The following is a 15,769-nucleotide window of genomic DNA, read 5'->3' as shown; positions in this document are numbered from 1 at the left end:
TTTCCTGCCAATGGCCCCATCCACCCACCACTGTTTGTCCCCCTTGTAAACAGGGCACGGACACCAGCACATCGACATCGCAGCGAACACAGCACAGAACAGCTCCAGATGTCCTACATAGGGATATATGGACGGTTTTGGCTGGCAAGCCCCACAGCCGCACAGCAGCGCGACCGCACTCCTCCCCCTGGGTTAACAACTCCCTTTCTCTTGCGCGCGCGCGGAACACTTCTTTACGACGCACGGGGCACGTGCCACTGGCTGGCGGCTGGAAATGAGGAGAGCCGTCCGCCAAGCACATACGTACACATACACACACATACAGCACGACGAGCACGCTGCTTGCTTCAGGCGTCGCCATCCGTAATGCCCAGGGGATGGGCCACCAGTGCGTGCCGGTCACCGCCACCGGAGTCGCCGCTTGCACGGATGCGGAGCTTAACACCTCCAGACTCGTCCGTCCGCAGGGACAGCGCAAGGCCCCTGGTGGGCTCTGGCGGGGCCATTGACGGACCCGTCGATGGTGGCCGCGCTGCAGGAGGGCGGTTCGGCGCCGCCGCAGCCTGCGCCGGCTGCAGCGGCTCTGGCTTCTTGACTTCTCCTCCTGACACGTCAGTCTTCGCCACTCGGGCACCAACAGCAGCCGACCCAGCTAGTGCGACATCTGCAGCAGCTGCAGGAGAAGGAGCAACCTCTGGAGCCGGTGGAGGAAGATTCTTAACCGCGGCGGCGGCGCCGTCGGCGCCACCGGTAGCAGCCAGGGAGGGCAAGCTGATCTTCAGCTTCACATCTCCTGAATCGCCTGCCTTGAGGGAAACGGCAAGGCCTTTCTGTTTCTGTTGCTGCTGCTGCTGGTGTTGTTGTCGTTGTTGCTGTTGAGGTTGCTGCTGTTGTTGCGGTGGTGGCGGCGGCGACGGCTGTGTCCCCGACTTGGTCGGCGCGACAGAAGCGCCGGTCCCGCCAGCACCTCCGCCGCTGACGGCGGCAGTCTTAGGCGCGTTGGAGGCACCTCTGGGCCCAGGTGCTTGGGTCCCGCCGCTAATCATGCGGGCTACTGCGGCTTTTGCGTTTTCTGATACAGCCGCCTTTGCGCCTCCGCCAGATACAGTTGCAGCACTGCCGCCGCCGCTGCCGGCTGGTTCACCGCGCCGGCCACCTCCGCTACGGCCCGCACCGCCGCCACCCGCAGCTGCGCTTGCCTCTGATGCCGCTGCCGCAGCTGCCACCGCTGCCGCTGCGGCTGCTGCCGCTGCCGCAGGCGCAACGCTGGCGGCACCGGCGCCGCCAGTCGCCGTGGCCTGGCCAGGTGGGCCCCCGCGGTCGCGCCGTACAATACTGTTTGTACGGGCACCGCTTGCGGTGCTACTGCTGCCGCCACCTCCACCTCGCGGCTGCTGCTCCTTTGCAGACCCAGCGCCGCCACCGTCCTTGCGAGATGGCTCGGCAGAGCCCTGTCTGTGCTGCTGCTGTGGCTGTTGCCCTACGCGGCCGCCGCCGCCGCCGCCAGCCACTCCTCCTCCTCCTGGCGCCTCCTGAACCCTGTCGCCACCACGCCGACCGCGTTGCACACCTGAATCCTCTCCCCCTGCTGCTCCGCCACCTCGGCCAACACCTGCATTGCTGCCTCCTGCTGCTGCTGCTGCTGCTGCTGCTCCGCGACCCCCCGGCCCACCCTCGCCTCGATTGCTGCTGCTTGGAGCTGTCGAGGGCCCCGCCTGCTGCTGCTGCTGCTGTTGATGTCCGCTCTCCAAGTTACGGCGCTGCCTAGCGGCACGAGCTTCGTCCACAATTTCCTGCGCCGTGCGGCCCTGCGTGCCGCCACCTGCACGGCCCGTGTCGCGTCCGCCGCCGCCGCCGCCACCACCGCCTCCAGCGTCGCGACCCATAGGGCCCCCTTGACCAACGTTGCGGCCTGAATCCCTGCCACCACCTGTACGAATGCTATGGTCATCGCCGCCACGCGCGCCGGAGCGGCCGTCGCGGTTAGCGGCCACCACTGGCCCCTGGTGGACCTGCTGCCTGGCGCCGTCGTGCTGGCGACCGCTGCCCCGGCTGTCCCTGGAGGCGCGTGCAGACCGTGGCATGGGGGAGTGGAAACCCTAAGTACAAGAAGGCAACGAAAGGCGATGGTGTGCGAACTTGCGAGTCTGCAAATCTGCCGGTTACCTCCGTGTACAGGACCGCTGGCACGGAAGCTTGGTACAGAGATATCACACGATTCGGTTCAGACGCTAGCGGTGCGGTATGTTATAAGTAGTCAGGAGAAGAATATCCGCACCAGACCCAGGGAAGCATTAATGAAAGCTCAATAAAAGGGCGGGAAATGCTTCCGGCCAGAAGGATTCCCCCTCCACCCATCTTTACACGTCACATACTTCAGATTGGGGTGGGGAAGACGAACCACGAACGAGTGAAGCTGCTGCCAAGCAGCAGAACTGACCAGTAGCAGGGGGAGGTGCGCACAGCAAGCGGCGGCGGGGGCTACAGCTGCCCGCCATGTGTACGCAGTCGTGCCCTGTTGAAAGAAATTCGTATGCACCCCGCCTCAACCTCAGTACGCATCCCCCCTGGCCCGCTGCCCCGCCCCTTCGCACCTGTCAAACCTGTCATAGCCGTGGTGATCCAGGCGCACGTCCTGCTGCGCGCCTTGCCGAGGAGCCTGCGGGGGCTGCGCGCCCCGGCCTCCCCCGCCCCCTCCTCCCGCGGCAGCACCTCCACCTCCGGGGCCGGTTCCCCCGGTCGGCAGCAACCCCGACCACGATGGCGGCGGGCGACCGCGACGGAGGTCCTCCTGCGCGCGTTAGGAGAGTCAGCAGGGCAATCAGGGACGATGAAGACCAGATGGGAGTGGTTAGGCTTAGGGTCGGAAGATGGGATCGGACGAGAAGATGGACGAATGGAGGCTTACGCTGTACAAAAACGTCCTGACGCAGCGCTATTGCAATCGGAGGTGCGTACCGAGGCATCACTACCAGTATGGATGAACTCAAAGTTTGAACGAGGGGGAAGTTAGGGTCAGCGTTATGAAAGCAGGGACTTAGCATGTTGCTGGTCGTCGCAACAGCCTGGACCCACACCAACCCCACTACTACGACATCCACAGAACCGCCACCACCACCACCACCACCACCACCACCATCAGGCATGATGAACAGCACCACTACCACCACGCACCATCCGAAGCGGCTGATACTTGCGATGAGAGCCCACGGCATCCAGCAGCGCCCCGAGCGGAATGAACCACGGGTCACCGTTGCGGACCCCAGCAGCCCCCAGCTGCTCCGTAACCCGGGCGTTGTCGTACTGCCCGGCTCCCTGCAGTACAATGCCCACCACCCGTACGTCCAGTCGCAGATGGCCCTGCTTGCACCAGCTGACCATGCGGAAGGGCTCGAAGGGACCCTGCGCAAAAGCAAAAAACGGAAAAGAGATCATATACCAGAAGCAAACATCAGCTGACGATACGGGGGAGGGGGAAGGGGAGGGGTCGTGGTTCCATCTGGCCCGGAGAGTACCCGACCACCAAGACTTAATTAAATAAGCGCGGAAGAAAAGCAGTAATGCCAAGCCGTAAAGAAGTAAAGGGCATGGGGAGGGGGGACGGACAACCCCAAGACAGCGAAACCTCTCATGCCCCTCCCCCCTACTCGTACCCCCTCCTCCCTCTCTCCCCCTCACACCCGGGCCCCTGGACGCCGCCCACCTGAAGGAGCCCCCGGTCATCCAGGTAAAACCAAAACAGGTCCGCACTGTTGTCGCAGAAGAACAGCCCAACAGCATCCTGCAGGCGATCAGACTCGCCAGCGTCTCCGACGTCGCTGGGATTCGGAGTCTGGGACGGGCCCTGGGACCGAGTCGGCGGGCCCTGCTGCTCAGCCGCCGCCCCCGGCGCCTTGGCGGGCTGTGCGGCAACCTTGCCGGACGTCGCCCATTCCTGGTAAAAAAAGGGCCGAGTGCGATAAAGTTATAGAAGGTTCCTCGATAAAGCAGCTGGTTTGTTTGTTTGTTTGGACTCCATGCTCGGGAGTTCAAACCCGTCGCCGTTACTGCACCCCCAGTTAGCGGCTCCTCGCGGTCACCGGTTTTTTAAAACGTGGACATGGACTCATGTACGTGGACGCATTCACGTGCACACCCACGCACCCACCTCAAGGGAGGGTGCCGCTGCGGCGCTTGCACTTGCGCCAGCGCCCGCAGCAACGGTGCCTGGCGCTGCCGCCGCCGCCGCCTTCGGCGCCGGCACCCCCGCCATCACGGACGCCGCCGGCGAGGGCGGTGGGAAGGGCGGGCCCCCCAGGACGCGGTTCATGTCCCGCATGACCAGACCGATCTGAGTCCAGTATCCGCCCACGCACCGCACATAGACACCCGAGTCGAAGTGACCTGGGCATCAGCACGCACACAGCCCCCGCAATTGGGGGGAAGGGGGTATATGGCCACGATAGGGGAAGGAGAGGGCTGTGCAAGGAGGCGGGATGGTGGTGGTGGTGGTGGCGGCGGCGGTGGTTCACAGGGGCTGAAAAGTCGGCACAGCGAGCGCCGCACAGCGATGAGCAGGGTAGGATACACATACGGGCCACTGTAAGCAATTCACAGAGTATACATTACGATCGAACAGGTTCCGAAACCGGAAAGATCAAGGCGGTCTGGAAGAGGAGAACCACAGGGAAAGGCAGCCGCAAGAGAGGATGGCTCATCTGAGAAAATACAGCCAAGACATCGTAAGAGACACAGCTTTCTGGTGGGGCTTGGTGGGCGCCTGATGGGGCACATGTGTCCAAACAAGAGGCGTCCCATGCACGGCGCGTGCGAGATGCGGCCTTTGGGGGAAGAATGAACACAACAAAACGTTTTTCACCGAGGGTTTCACCGCAAGGCGCTTCATCGGATCATGGACAGCTGAAGCGCACGGGCGGCGGGGGAAGCGCATCAACGCAAGCAAGGTAAGCGCCAACTGCATCCTTTATGACGCGGGGGGGTCCCCGCAGAGGCTATGGGCTCACCAAGCTGCAACAGGAACTAATCCAGGCTGCAGAAACCCAAAACCCTAAAGAATCCAGGCACTACACTTCACATTAGTATAGCAGGGCTGGGGGGAGTCTCCCGCAGAAGCGGGGCGGTGGGGGACAAAAAGCGAGCAGCTGGTCGCCTCATCTATCCCCCGTTCACACGCCGTGCATCTTCACGCCATGCCATTTAGACACCAACACATCCACCTTGATCGCAACCCCTTACAAGCTAACCCCTGCACCCCTGGTTCCCCCCTCCCATTGAGTCACCCCGCGCGCGTACCTACGCACCACCAGTCGTACATATTCCGTACAGAGAACGGGCCCTGCACATTACCCTGGAACACGGGGGAAAGGGAGGGGATATGGTGGAATGGATAGGAATGGAATGCCGGGGAGGGGAAGAAATCAAGAGAAGGCAAGCGCAGTTCGCGCAGTTGACCGTTAAGACCGGACGGAGAAGCCACCGACCAGTGCCCCCAGGGGAAAACAGCAGCAGCAGGCCAGCGATGTGTAGCGCTCTTCCACGTCAGACGCTCAGGACATTCCAATAAAAGGTTCAGACTTTCAGGACGCCGTAAATATGCACCTACGGGCCCCCTTTCCCGGTCCACACGACCAACCCACAAATTCCCCTGTTACCTTCACCCCACACATGAAGGCGCATGTGTGTGTGTGTGCGAGGGGGCCGCGCCACGGCAATATCACTGCTGCTTTTCTGCCCCCGTACCCCTCACGTACGTGTCCATGCAGATACCTGCGTGCCCATTCGCCCCTTTGCCCCGTCTGCATCACTATTGCGCGAATCGCGCAGAACTCAGTTCGCCCCTCAGGGGCACCTGCAACGCAAAAGACCGGCGCCTACCTGTGTATCCAGATACTCCCATGCCACCTGGAACGGTGAAGTGCTGGCGATCTCGGGTAGAGCCGGCAACTCGGCAGCGCTGGCCGGCGCGCTCATCAAAGGCTGTGCCTGCTGCTGCTGCGGCTGCTGCTGGACTTGCAACTGCTGTGGCTGCTGCATTTGCTGCTGTGGCTGCATTTGCTGCTGTGGCTGCTGTGGCTGCATTTGCTGCTGTGGCTGCTGTGGCTGCATTTGCTGCTGTGGCTGCTGCATTTGCTGCTGTGGCTGCATTTGCTGCTGTGGCTGCTGCATTTGCTGCTGCGGCTGCTGCTGCTGCCACTGTTGCGAGGGTGCAGTGTTCATTTGCGCTTGCTGTTGCAATTCATACAACCTCGGCAGCGGCATAAAACCCGGCACTTGCAGCATAGCTGCCATGCGCTGGTCCAGATATTGCTGATCATATTGCTGTTGTTGCGGCTGCTGTGGCTGTTGCGGCTGTTGCGGCTGTTGTGGCTGTTGTGGCTGTTGTGGCTGCTGAGCCGGCGGCTGCTGTTGCTGCTGAAGCTGGGGTTGTTGTTGCTGTTGCTGCGGCGGTTGTTGCTGTTGCTGCTGTGCCTGCTGCGATGGCTTGCCATACATCATGCCCTGCTGGGCCGTGTGTTGCTGCAACAGTTCCTGCGTCAGCCGTGGCTGGCTGTGCTGCTGCGATTGCTGCTGCTGCTGCTGCTGTTGCACCTGCATCTGCTGCTGCATTGGCTGCTGCATCTGGTGGTGGTGCTGCTGCTGCTGCATGTTATGCAACATTTGCTGGTGCTGTTGATGCACAGATGCCGGTTCGTATTGTTGCTGCTGTTGCAACTTTGCCTGGTGCTGAGGTTGCTGGCCAGGAAGTTGCTGCGGTCGTGCTGTTGACGGATTAAAAGGCGATGGCGCGGATGTGTAAGCCGCCGCCGGAGTTGACGCCCCCGGGCCCCCGGGCTGTGCAACCGCCGCTGGGCCCATCTGTCCCCAGCCCGCCGCAGCTGACACCGCGGCTGCGGCTGCCGCAGCGCGGCTGGCGCCCGACTGGTCAAACGGATCCGAGGGGAACGGCTGTGTTGTTGCGCTGCTGGGCGGGGATGCGTTGGAAAGCATGTACTGCTCCATGATATTTACTTTGCCAGCTTGCGCCGCTCCGCCGCCAGGAGCACCCGGTACGGGCACCCCGGAGAAGCTCCCCGGAAAGGCAGCTCCGGAAGCGGGAGCAGAAGGAGCCGCGTTGGCCGGTGCTGCAGTTGCCGCCGCCGGCCGACCAGCGCCTTGAGCAGTATTGTTGCCGGCTGGCCCAGGGCCACCGCCATGTTGCATTTTATTGCCGCTTTGCGGCGCGACAGGAAGGCTGGATGTGGTTATGCCCCCGGGCGCTGCCGGTCCGCCCGTTGTGGCGTTGCTGTTAGCACCAGCACCCTGGCGTTGTTGACTGGAGCTGCCGCCGCCGCCGTTGGGCCCGGCGCCCGTGTTAATCGCGCTATGGTGCTGTCCGACATTGCCGCCGGTGAATGCAGCGGCACTCCCCACCAGACCCGAGCCGTTCAGCAGCGGGTTTGAGGCGTCGGTCCCCAGGGGTGCCCAACCCACACTGGCATTGCCTGGCGTTGTGGCAAATTCCAGGACTAAATTAGTTGGACCTCAATTATAGTTATTTAAGGACTCCCTGACAATATAATGCAAATTTGAGAGCTTTCAGAGGTGCAACGCCACTCCCACCGATTTGCGTGACGCGATCTTGGGCCGAAACAAACTAGCTACAGGACTCTCAGACAATATTCAATTGCATGACAGTTTCGCATGGAAGCACTGGAACATTATGCGGACACGAGCTGTTGTGCCGGTGTCGCCGACAGGACCGCGTTGGAACGCCATTACAACTACGAAGTGACACTTTCACAGGCCTCACGAAGAAGCCTAAAACGTAAATGACAAAAAAACCCGTTCCATAAGCGGGATTTACCAGGGGGGAACGCTCCACTTGGCGTCGAACTCCAAGCACCTGTTCCTGAAAACGGAAGGCCCACAGGGACGGCCCACCCAGAAGCACCTAGGCCCCTTCCACCAGCAGCAGGTGGACGACCTGCGCCGCTCATCCCGCTTGGCACCTAGTGGGTTCCACGCTGCGAGATCAGGCGGCGAGAGGGCAACACCAGCGAATCAAACCTATATCAGCCTCTCAGCTTTCCATCTAGGATGGTAAAAGAAAGCATAACGACATCTATATCTATCCTTCAGTGAACACCTGCGTGTACGCGCAACCCTCCAAACGCATTCGTTCTCGAATGCCAACCCTGGAGAATACCCCGAATCGCTATCACATGCCCTCACAAACGTGGATAAGCGCCGTAACTCACTGATGTGACTCCTTCAAGGCCGTGAGTGTCGGAGTAACGGACGATGGTGAAAAAGCAGAGAAACATGAGATTCTCGAGTATTGGCTAAAGCCTATTACACGAGAATGAATAAAAGTCTCGCAGGTTGAGGTTTGTGAAGTGCATCAAGCGAAAATGTCGCTCGTCCAACGCCGCAAAAAGCTCCCTGAGAGCGTGCTAGATAATCCCTGAAGAACTTCTTCTATATATCAGTCTTTATTAGCTATTTACGATACATAAGGTTGCAGGCCTGTTTCCTGGACAGCAGGCATTGTAGTTCAGCTGCGCAACCTGTAAGGATTGCATTCATTTCCTCATAGACCAGTCTTTGCTATATCCTTCTTGCTGGTGCGCGCTACGGGTCCAACGAGCGTAAACATACGTTAGGGGCCTGTATACCATGGATGCGCTGCGGTGAATATTTCTGGCGTAATCCCTAGCTAAGAGGCGGCTTGCTGGCTAGGCTGGAACTAGGATGGTAGGTGCTTCAATGGCGCTGACTCTCGCGTAGCATAAAATCATTATTCCAGCATTTTACAGCTACAATGATAGGGGCCCATTTCTTGCTGCAAAAGCCTGGACTGTGGCATGCAACAAACGGTTCTGGGTGTGATTTGCCGTCACACGCTCGTAGCACGAATACCTTTTGGCGTATGTTGTGTATGATGGAGACCCAAACGTGATTACTAGCCGCGGCACCGGGCCTTCTCAAGAAGGCTTGAACATTTCGATTTGCAGGCGACCCCTTTGGTGGCGGGTCTTGGGGTGGCGGCAGCGGCCTTCGTAGGAAAACAGGCGGTGCAAACCTACCTGAAGTTCAAATCCTCCTCGGGGACTATTCTGTCTGTCGGAAAGCAGTTCTACAAGGTATGAGGTCAGATGCTACACAGTTAGGCAACCTGCCTTGCACGCGCTGGCAGCTGCTTACAGGCCAGGGTGCGTGTGAGGTGACAGGCGGTCTGGGCCATTCCGAAAAGCATGTGCGATGCACGGTGCCAGAGACACGCCATTCCCATCTGCCTCTCTTCCAAAGCCGCCCGCATCCGAATGCAATCTTGCTTGCCTGCCTGTCTGCCTGCCTGCCTGCCTATGTTCATCACGTGTAAGCCAGTCCGCTGCGCCGTCTCCTCGCCCCTTTTCCCCTCATCCGTCCCCTTCTCCCTTTCGCTGCACACGATACTCTTCGCTCCCCAACTCCCTACTCCATTTCCTGCTGCCTGGGCTGCCTGCCCGCGCCCCTCTGCGCTGTCAATACCCATTTACTCAAGAGGACGGCAGAGCACCTCGTTTTGAAGTCTGGGATTTCCCTTACCCACTTTCCTACCCTGATTTGCATATCGGCAATTGTATCTTTGACGTTTCCATTTAGCCAGCCGTTAGCTCCGCGTCCCTCTCCCCCCCACAAACCCCTGCACACTCTTTCCTTGGCAGCAGCTTCACTCGATCGTCGTTCGTCTTTCCCCCCCCCCCAAACCCCTTTTAATCCACAGGGCGGCTTCCTGCCCGAGATGACCAAGCGCGAGGCCGCACTCATACTCGGGGTCCGGGAATCCGCTGGGGAGGAGCGAATCAAGGAGGCCCACCGGCGCATCATGGTGGCTAATCACCCGGACTCAGGTGCGGCTGGGGACCGCAGAGGGAACTTAGCGCAGAGGTCCTAGGGTTATCGAAGTTAATGACAAGGCAAAGTGCCTCTTGACACTCTCTCCACTCGCTGGCGGAGTGCGGCCCTTCCTCGTGTGGGTAGGGGGTTTACCCGGACTCAGGTTCGTTCGTTTGGATGGGCAGGACCGAAGGGGTGTACGGGCGGATATGCGGCGACTGCGTGAGCGTATGTTTCCTTGCTTCTGGCAGTGTATTGTTGGTGTACAGAAAACACTTGATAATGTAAAAGTCCTTTTATTGAAATCGACATCGGTAGAAGTATAGTGACAAACCGCGTGAGCCCTGAGCGGCGAAAGAATTGTAGGCTGGGTATGTGGGCCGCTGGCCCCGTGTGCGAATAGTTGTTGTTGTGGCTGAATGAATTGGCAGGAACGGGGAGAAGGGGGGTCTGTATTGTGTGCCGGTGTGATGGTTGCCGACCATGTGTTTTGGTTGCTTTGCGGGGTTGGGACAGCAGTGTTGGTGGTGTACAGGGCGTGGCGGCACAGGGTTGGGTGGGACGTGGGGATGCTGTTTGCATGGAGGGGTGGGGTTCATAGGTTGGAAAAGGGGATGGGAAAGTCTGCGGGGCGAAACGCTCGAGCGGGGACGGCGCGAGGAAGCCGAGAGTTTTTCCCTGTATAGAGACGAAGACCCTGTATATAACGGAAAGAGACGAAGTCACCAATTTGTCATACGGCTTCGTTCTGCGGCGTAAAGGCGGACTTTCACGTGACGATTTCAACGTTGCCCGTGGGAATTGATACCGGGATCACGATGCCAGTAGGCCAATGAAAGACCGCGGGGACCTGTATGACATCGGAAAAACGGATGGACGGTTCTCCACCTTCCCGTCCTCTTGCTATATTCCCTGCTGCAGTCTCAGCCCTGTTGCTTTGCTGTTCTTGCCCAGGTCTGTTGCTAATAATAATAATAATAATAACAATAATAATAATAATAACGTTTGCGTGACGTCGCCCTTCCTCTCTTTCGCTCCTTCGTGCGACTCCCAGGTGGCAGCAGTTACATCGCCGCCAAGGTCAACGAGGCCAAGGACCTCTTGTTGGGAAAGAAGAAGTCAGGGCAATCGCCGTTTTAGGACTGGATTTCTAAATTTTGACAACGATAGTGGTCGCTCAATGGTTTGCCCGGTCGCCGCGCACATAAGAGGGAACCAATTCCCGACCAAGCAACGCACCGTGGTGATCTTGTTCCTTGTCATCTGAGGGGGCGACCGGGGGCTGTACCGCTTTGCGAGGCGCTTGCAGCCGTATCGTACGGCGCTGTAGTGTATAACTGGGATGGAGAGTTGCCGAGTGTGTTGTGTGAAAAGTGTAAGTGGTATGGCTTGGATAGGCTGGATAGCGGGCCTCTTCCGTCGCAGGTGCGGCGGCGATGGCACCGCAACGCTGTGTAATGGCCTTTCTCCGTCGGCCGGTTGCTGAGAGGTCGCTCGGGGGCTGGCTGGTGCGCAGGGAAGCATCGGCATCTCGACTCACAAGACCGCTCGCTTGGTGTCGCGGACGAGGGGAATCTAGTGGGCACGTATTACCCGTAGAGATGGATGGGTGGATGGCGGTTATGGCTGCGGCGATTGTGAGGGGGGTGTCGGTAAAGCTGCCATACGTGTTATCCACATTGCGGCATGCCATTGGGGGCAGGCAGAGGAGGAGGGCGGATGAAATGTGTCGTAGGCGTAGGTGTAGAAGCAGGCATAAGGCGCTGAAGGCGGGTGGGGTAAGCTCGAGAGTTTACACGCAGGAGGAGGACGAGGGGGACGAGGACGAATAGGAAGTAGTGATTTCGGCTTGGAAAGAACGAAAGCTTGTGTGCAGACATGCGGTGGATTGAACTTGCGGCTTGCGGCCGATGGTCGTGCCTGCCAAGATCGTGCTTGGTTACTGCGAGTATACAACTGGGTCGACCTGCCGCCGCTGGTTTGTGAATCTACCTCTTAATTTGCAGGCTGGTTGTCCAGTAAGGTCCTTAACTGCTTCAATTGACCCGACGGGACATTTTTATGTGATTAGTCTGTGCAGCAAAGAAACTATCAATCCAAATAGAGGGTAGGACAAACTGTCGGGCAGAGCAATTCTTTTGTCAGGAATAAAATCCAGGCTAATTCTGCGACAGAGCTCTTCCCTAATTCCAGCCCGAATCCTACCCTCCTATCCAAAACAACCCCATTATCCGCAAACTTCCAGAAACGGTTACGGTATCGCATTTCGCATGGTAAGCTGCGGCATGGAGCAAGTATGACGTGGTTTTACGCAGAAAGGTTTATATTTCTAGACCGCAAAGTGTCTGTGACGACAGCATGCAGGGCTGTATTTGAAGGCGGTGTCAAGGGAACGAATTGCATGCGTGCTACAACAGCCGGCATGGATGTGAAATTTGAAGCATGTGGCAACGTCACATTGCCGAACACTCTTCGGTTGTTGGTAAGTGCATGTCACCTAACCGTTTGTGCAATGAAGGCCTGGTCTGCACGAAAAGGTTCATGGAGCCTTTCCGTAGGGGCCAATAAGCAAAACCTGAATAATCGATGTTTTTTATAGTAGTGAACTAAATATTAAATTTATGATATACATTAAAGGGTAGCTCGCAGACTGGCCTTGTGGCCTTCGCGCCGACACACAAAGTCCTCTATCCTTCTTGGCTGTGACAGACCCGTGCAGGGCAATTTACATAGTTATTTATATTTGATTGTCTATACTGCTTGTTAATTTCAAACCAGCCGACGGCATCACATCGGAAGTATGACAAACGCCAGCCTACAGCGGCCAACTCCCCTTACAGGCTGCGCAAATGGTGATGCCAGCACTAGCGGAAGGTCACACGCAGTAACTGCCTTCCAACAACGCCGCCGCCAAGTTCATGCCAGGCAAGGATGGGCAGCATCTACATTCCTCGTCTTTCGCAATCGTGAAGCTCGCGCCACGGCCTTGGTGTGTCGGAGCATAGCAGACGGCCACGACGTGAACCGCTTGAAAGACTGCAACGTGCCTGAACTGGAGACGTTCCTCCGGACATATCGAGAACGGAATCAGAGTGAGTGACATGGACCGGCTTGCACAACAACCCTAAGTGTGCTGACGCGACATGAAGGACCCGCAGTCTCCACCAATACAGCCCCAGCATCAACGGTATCATCCCAATCTACCACATACCAACGCACCTCATAAAGATGTCTCCCGCTCCATGCGCGTTGGCAACTCAGCAGATATCGCAAGGGCCTACCCTACCTTAATCTGGGGCATCACACTGCCCAATCAACCTTCAGGACTTTACGCACATGCACTCCCTTTGCACTCATCCGTTACTTGAGAACCGCACGCACTTCGGCTCTATCCCTCTCGCCACAAGTCCAAGCCGTTCTCTCCCCCAGTTGTCTTCACTCCCGTATGCGCATTCTATCCCACTGACACGGTGTTTTTTCTTTCCCCTCCCGTACCCATTCCCTTCAGCCCCTTCGTCAAGCCCCGGGGAGGTCTTCCTGGTGGGAACGGGACCCGGCGACCCGGGACTCCTAACGCTGCGCGCAGCCCAGCTAATGGCCTCGGCCGATGTCGTACTGTACGACCGCTTGGTTTCGGATGAGATTCTGCAGTTGGTAAACCCCGCCGCGCGGATGGTGTATGTGGGCAAGACGGCTGGCTACCACACACGGCGACAGGAGGAGATTCACGAACTCCTGCTGGCCTTTGCGGAGGCGGGTGAGTCGCTGTTTGGTATTGCTATCAGCGGCGCCTGCCGTGGTGGTTGCTGCGACGCGTGTTGCGTTGCCCTCTCTCCGCCCGTGCTGCTGTGCATCAAATCATGCAGCATGAGCCCACCCGCGGAGAATGTTTTCAGTTGATAATGTTGATGTAATTGAGGCCGATTGGCGTGTCTGCCTGCCTTAATAATAATTGCGCCGCAATGCCCGATCAATCAAGGCGCGCTAAAAGTTGATTTACATGAAAAACAAATGCGGCTTCTTTGCCAGTTTGTGACTGTTTTGCTTGGAATTGAACCAATGCGGCTGGAACATGACTGCAGCTTCCCGCCCTCCATCACGTCCCGCCAGGTGCACTGGTAGTCCGGCTCAAAGGCGGGGACCCCTATGTGTTTGGTCGTGGTGGTGAGGAGGTGCAGTACCTGACTTCGCGGGGCATCCGCGTGCATTGCGTACCTGGCATCACCGCAGCGGCAGGTGTGTATGTATGCACGTATATGTATGTATGTATGTATGTATGTATGCATGCACGTATATGAATGTGTAAAGTTGCGCGTTTTCCTTCCTGGCGTATTATCGGGTGAAACCTTGGTAAGCCCCGACCGAGAGTCAGGTTGTAGGCAGCGGGCATACTTTAGGCCATCAAATGCGAACGAATATCCAAATGCGAATGATTATTCAAATACGAATGCGAAGCGACAGCCGCCTTGCCTGCGTCGCACCACTCTGGTGCCCATTCGTCTGTCTGTTCATCCGTCGAACCTACTTGTCTGTCTGTCTGACTGTTACGCTGTTACGCTGCTGTCCTTGTTACCCGCCAGGAATTTGTGCAGAGTTGGGCATTCCCCTGACGCATCGCGGTGTGGCCACCTCTGCTCGCTTCCTCACGGGCCACTCGAGGGAGGGCAGCGAGGAGGCGCTGGATGAGTCAGTGGCGCTGGCAGCGGATCCCCACACCACCCTCATTGTGTACATGGGCCTCCAGGTGGGCGTGGCAGTGGCGGTGGTGGGTGCCGCCTTCTGATGCGAAATGGTGTAACGGTAACGGACAAGGAGGATGTGAAGAGGATGTGAAGCACGTCTCCGGGGAAACGCAGCACTTTTTGTTATTGCTGGCTTGCTTCCATCCATCGCCATTGCGCACAACATTTGCTGTTGTCGTTACCGTCACTGTAGCAATAGTGATTCGCCATGACAGCCAACGTCTATAATCATCATCCCGTTCTCACGACCACCAAAGCAACGAACTTTCGTTGTAACGAACTAACCAGCCAAGTAACCAACTTTTTCTCGTCCCTCACGCAGACCCTGGCCAAGCTGACTCAGCAACTCCTAACCGCCGGCATGTCGCCCGACACGCCTGCGGTTGCCGTGGAGCGCGGTACGACAGTCCACCGCCGCGTGGTGTACGGCACGGTATCGGAGCTGCATTCACTAGCTTCAGCTGCAGGTCTACGCACGCCCACTCTCATTCTGTTGGGTCGTGTGGTGGGTTTGAGCCCGGGATGGCAAGCTTGGAGTGAAGGCGGGCGCCCGTTGGAGTGGAACGAGGCTAGCAGCTACCCGCCCTTGAAGCTACAGTTGGGGGTGGACTTGACGCCGCCGGAGAAGGGCACTGGGGTGTCGGGGCTGGGGCGCGGAGATGTGGCTGTGGGGGGGGCCGGGGTGGGCAGGGAAGCGGGGCAGAGGCCGTTGTTGGGGGTATAGAGTTTGGAGCTGGTGTGGGGTTAGCGTGTGTGTGTTTGGGGGTGTGGGGAGGGCGGGTGACGCGGAGTACGTGTGTGCCACCCTCCCACTGCTAAGCCGGACGTTCATCGTACGCCGTACTATCAACACAAATATTTACTTCATGTACATGTTTTCACTGGGCTGTTACGGTGCAGGAGGGGAGGCGCTGTGGGGTGGGTGCTGGGGCTCGCGTACGTATGTATGTATGTACGTGTACATGCGCATATGCAAGAACGCATACCGACAAACGTCGTGAGCATGTCGACCGTTTGCAATTGGCACTTACGGAACGAAGTGTAGGCATTAGCAATGTTCACGTGCTGCCGGTGGTGTGATTTGATGTTTCGGTGATCCAACAGTTAGTTTAGTTTCCAGTTAGTAAAGCTGGACATGTGGGCCTATCGTGCACCATACCTTCAGTGCT

At 58.2% G+C, this 15,769-nt stretch overlaps 3 protein-coding genes across 3 annotated transcripts; 2 read left to right on the top strand and 1 right to left on the bottom strand.

Annotated features, from left to right (window-relative positions):
• Positions 1–347: 347 nt before the first annotated feature.
• VOLCADRAFT_93343 (uncharacterized protein) lies at positions 348–7,193 on the bottom strand (the record flags this gene model as incomplete). The annotated part of the gene is made up of 7 exons (XM_002952585.1): positions 348–2,058; positions 2,595–2,791; positions 3,175–3,402; positions 3,704–3,934; positions 4,148–4,383; positions 5,301–5,347; positions 7,009–7,193. The coding sequence occupies 7 exons, from the start codon at positions 7,191–7,193 to the stop codon at positions 348–350; spliced, it is 2,835 nt and encodes a 944-aa protein (XP_002952631.1).
• A 1,283-nt stretch (positions 7,194–8,476) lies between these two features.
• VOLCADRAFT_85472 (uncharacterized protein) lies at positions 8,477–11,896 on the top strand. The gene is made up of 4 exons (XM_002952651.1): positions 8,477–8,733; positions 8,994–9,122; positions 9,746–9,872; positions 10,913–11,896. Exons 1-4 carry the CDS (start codon positions 8,731–8,733, stop codon positions 10,996–10,998), a joined length of 345 nt encoding a protein of 114 aa, XP_002952697.1. The 5' UTR covers positions 8,477–8,730; the 3' UTR covers positions 10,999–11,896.
• A 543-nt stretch (positions 11,897–12,439) lies between these two features.
• On the top strand, positions 12,440–15,324 carry VOLCADRAFT_81921 (uncharacterized protein; the record flags this gene model as incomplete). The annotated part of the gene is made up of 5 exons (XM_002952650.1): positions 12,440–12,950; positions 13,367–13,615; positions 13,969–14,094; positions 14,439–14,602; positions 14,923–15,324. The coding sequence occupies exons 1-5, from the start codon at positions 12,659–12,661 to the stop codon at positions 15,322–15,324; spliced, it is 1,233 nt and encodes a 410-aa protein (XP_002952696.1). The 5' UTR covers positions 12,440–12,658.
• Positions 15,325–15,769: the final 445 nt, after the last annotated feature.

This window comes from Volvox carteri (assembly GCF_000143455.1).
Source record: "Volvox carteri f. nagariensis unplaced genomic scaffold VOLCAscaffold_31, whole genome shotgun sequence".
Classification (NCBI taxonomy): domain Eukaryota; kingdom Viridiplantae; phylum Chlorophyta; class Chlorophyceae; order Chlamydomonadales; family Volvocaceae; genus Volvox; species Volvox carteri.
Note: the sequence above shows the minus strand (reverse complement) of the source record. Positions and strands in the feature narration are given on the sequence as shown.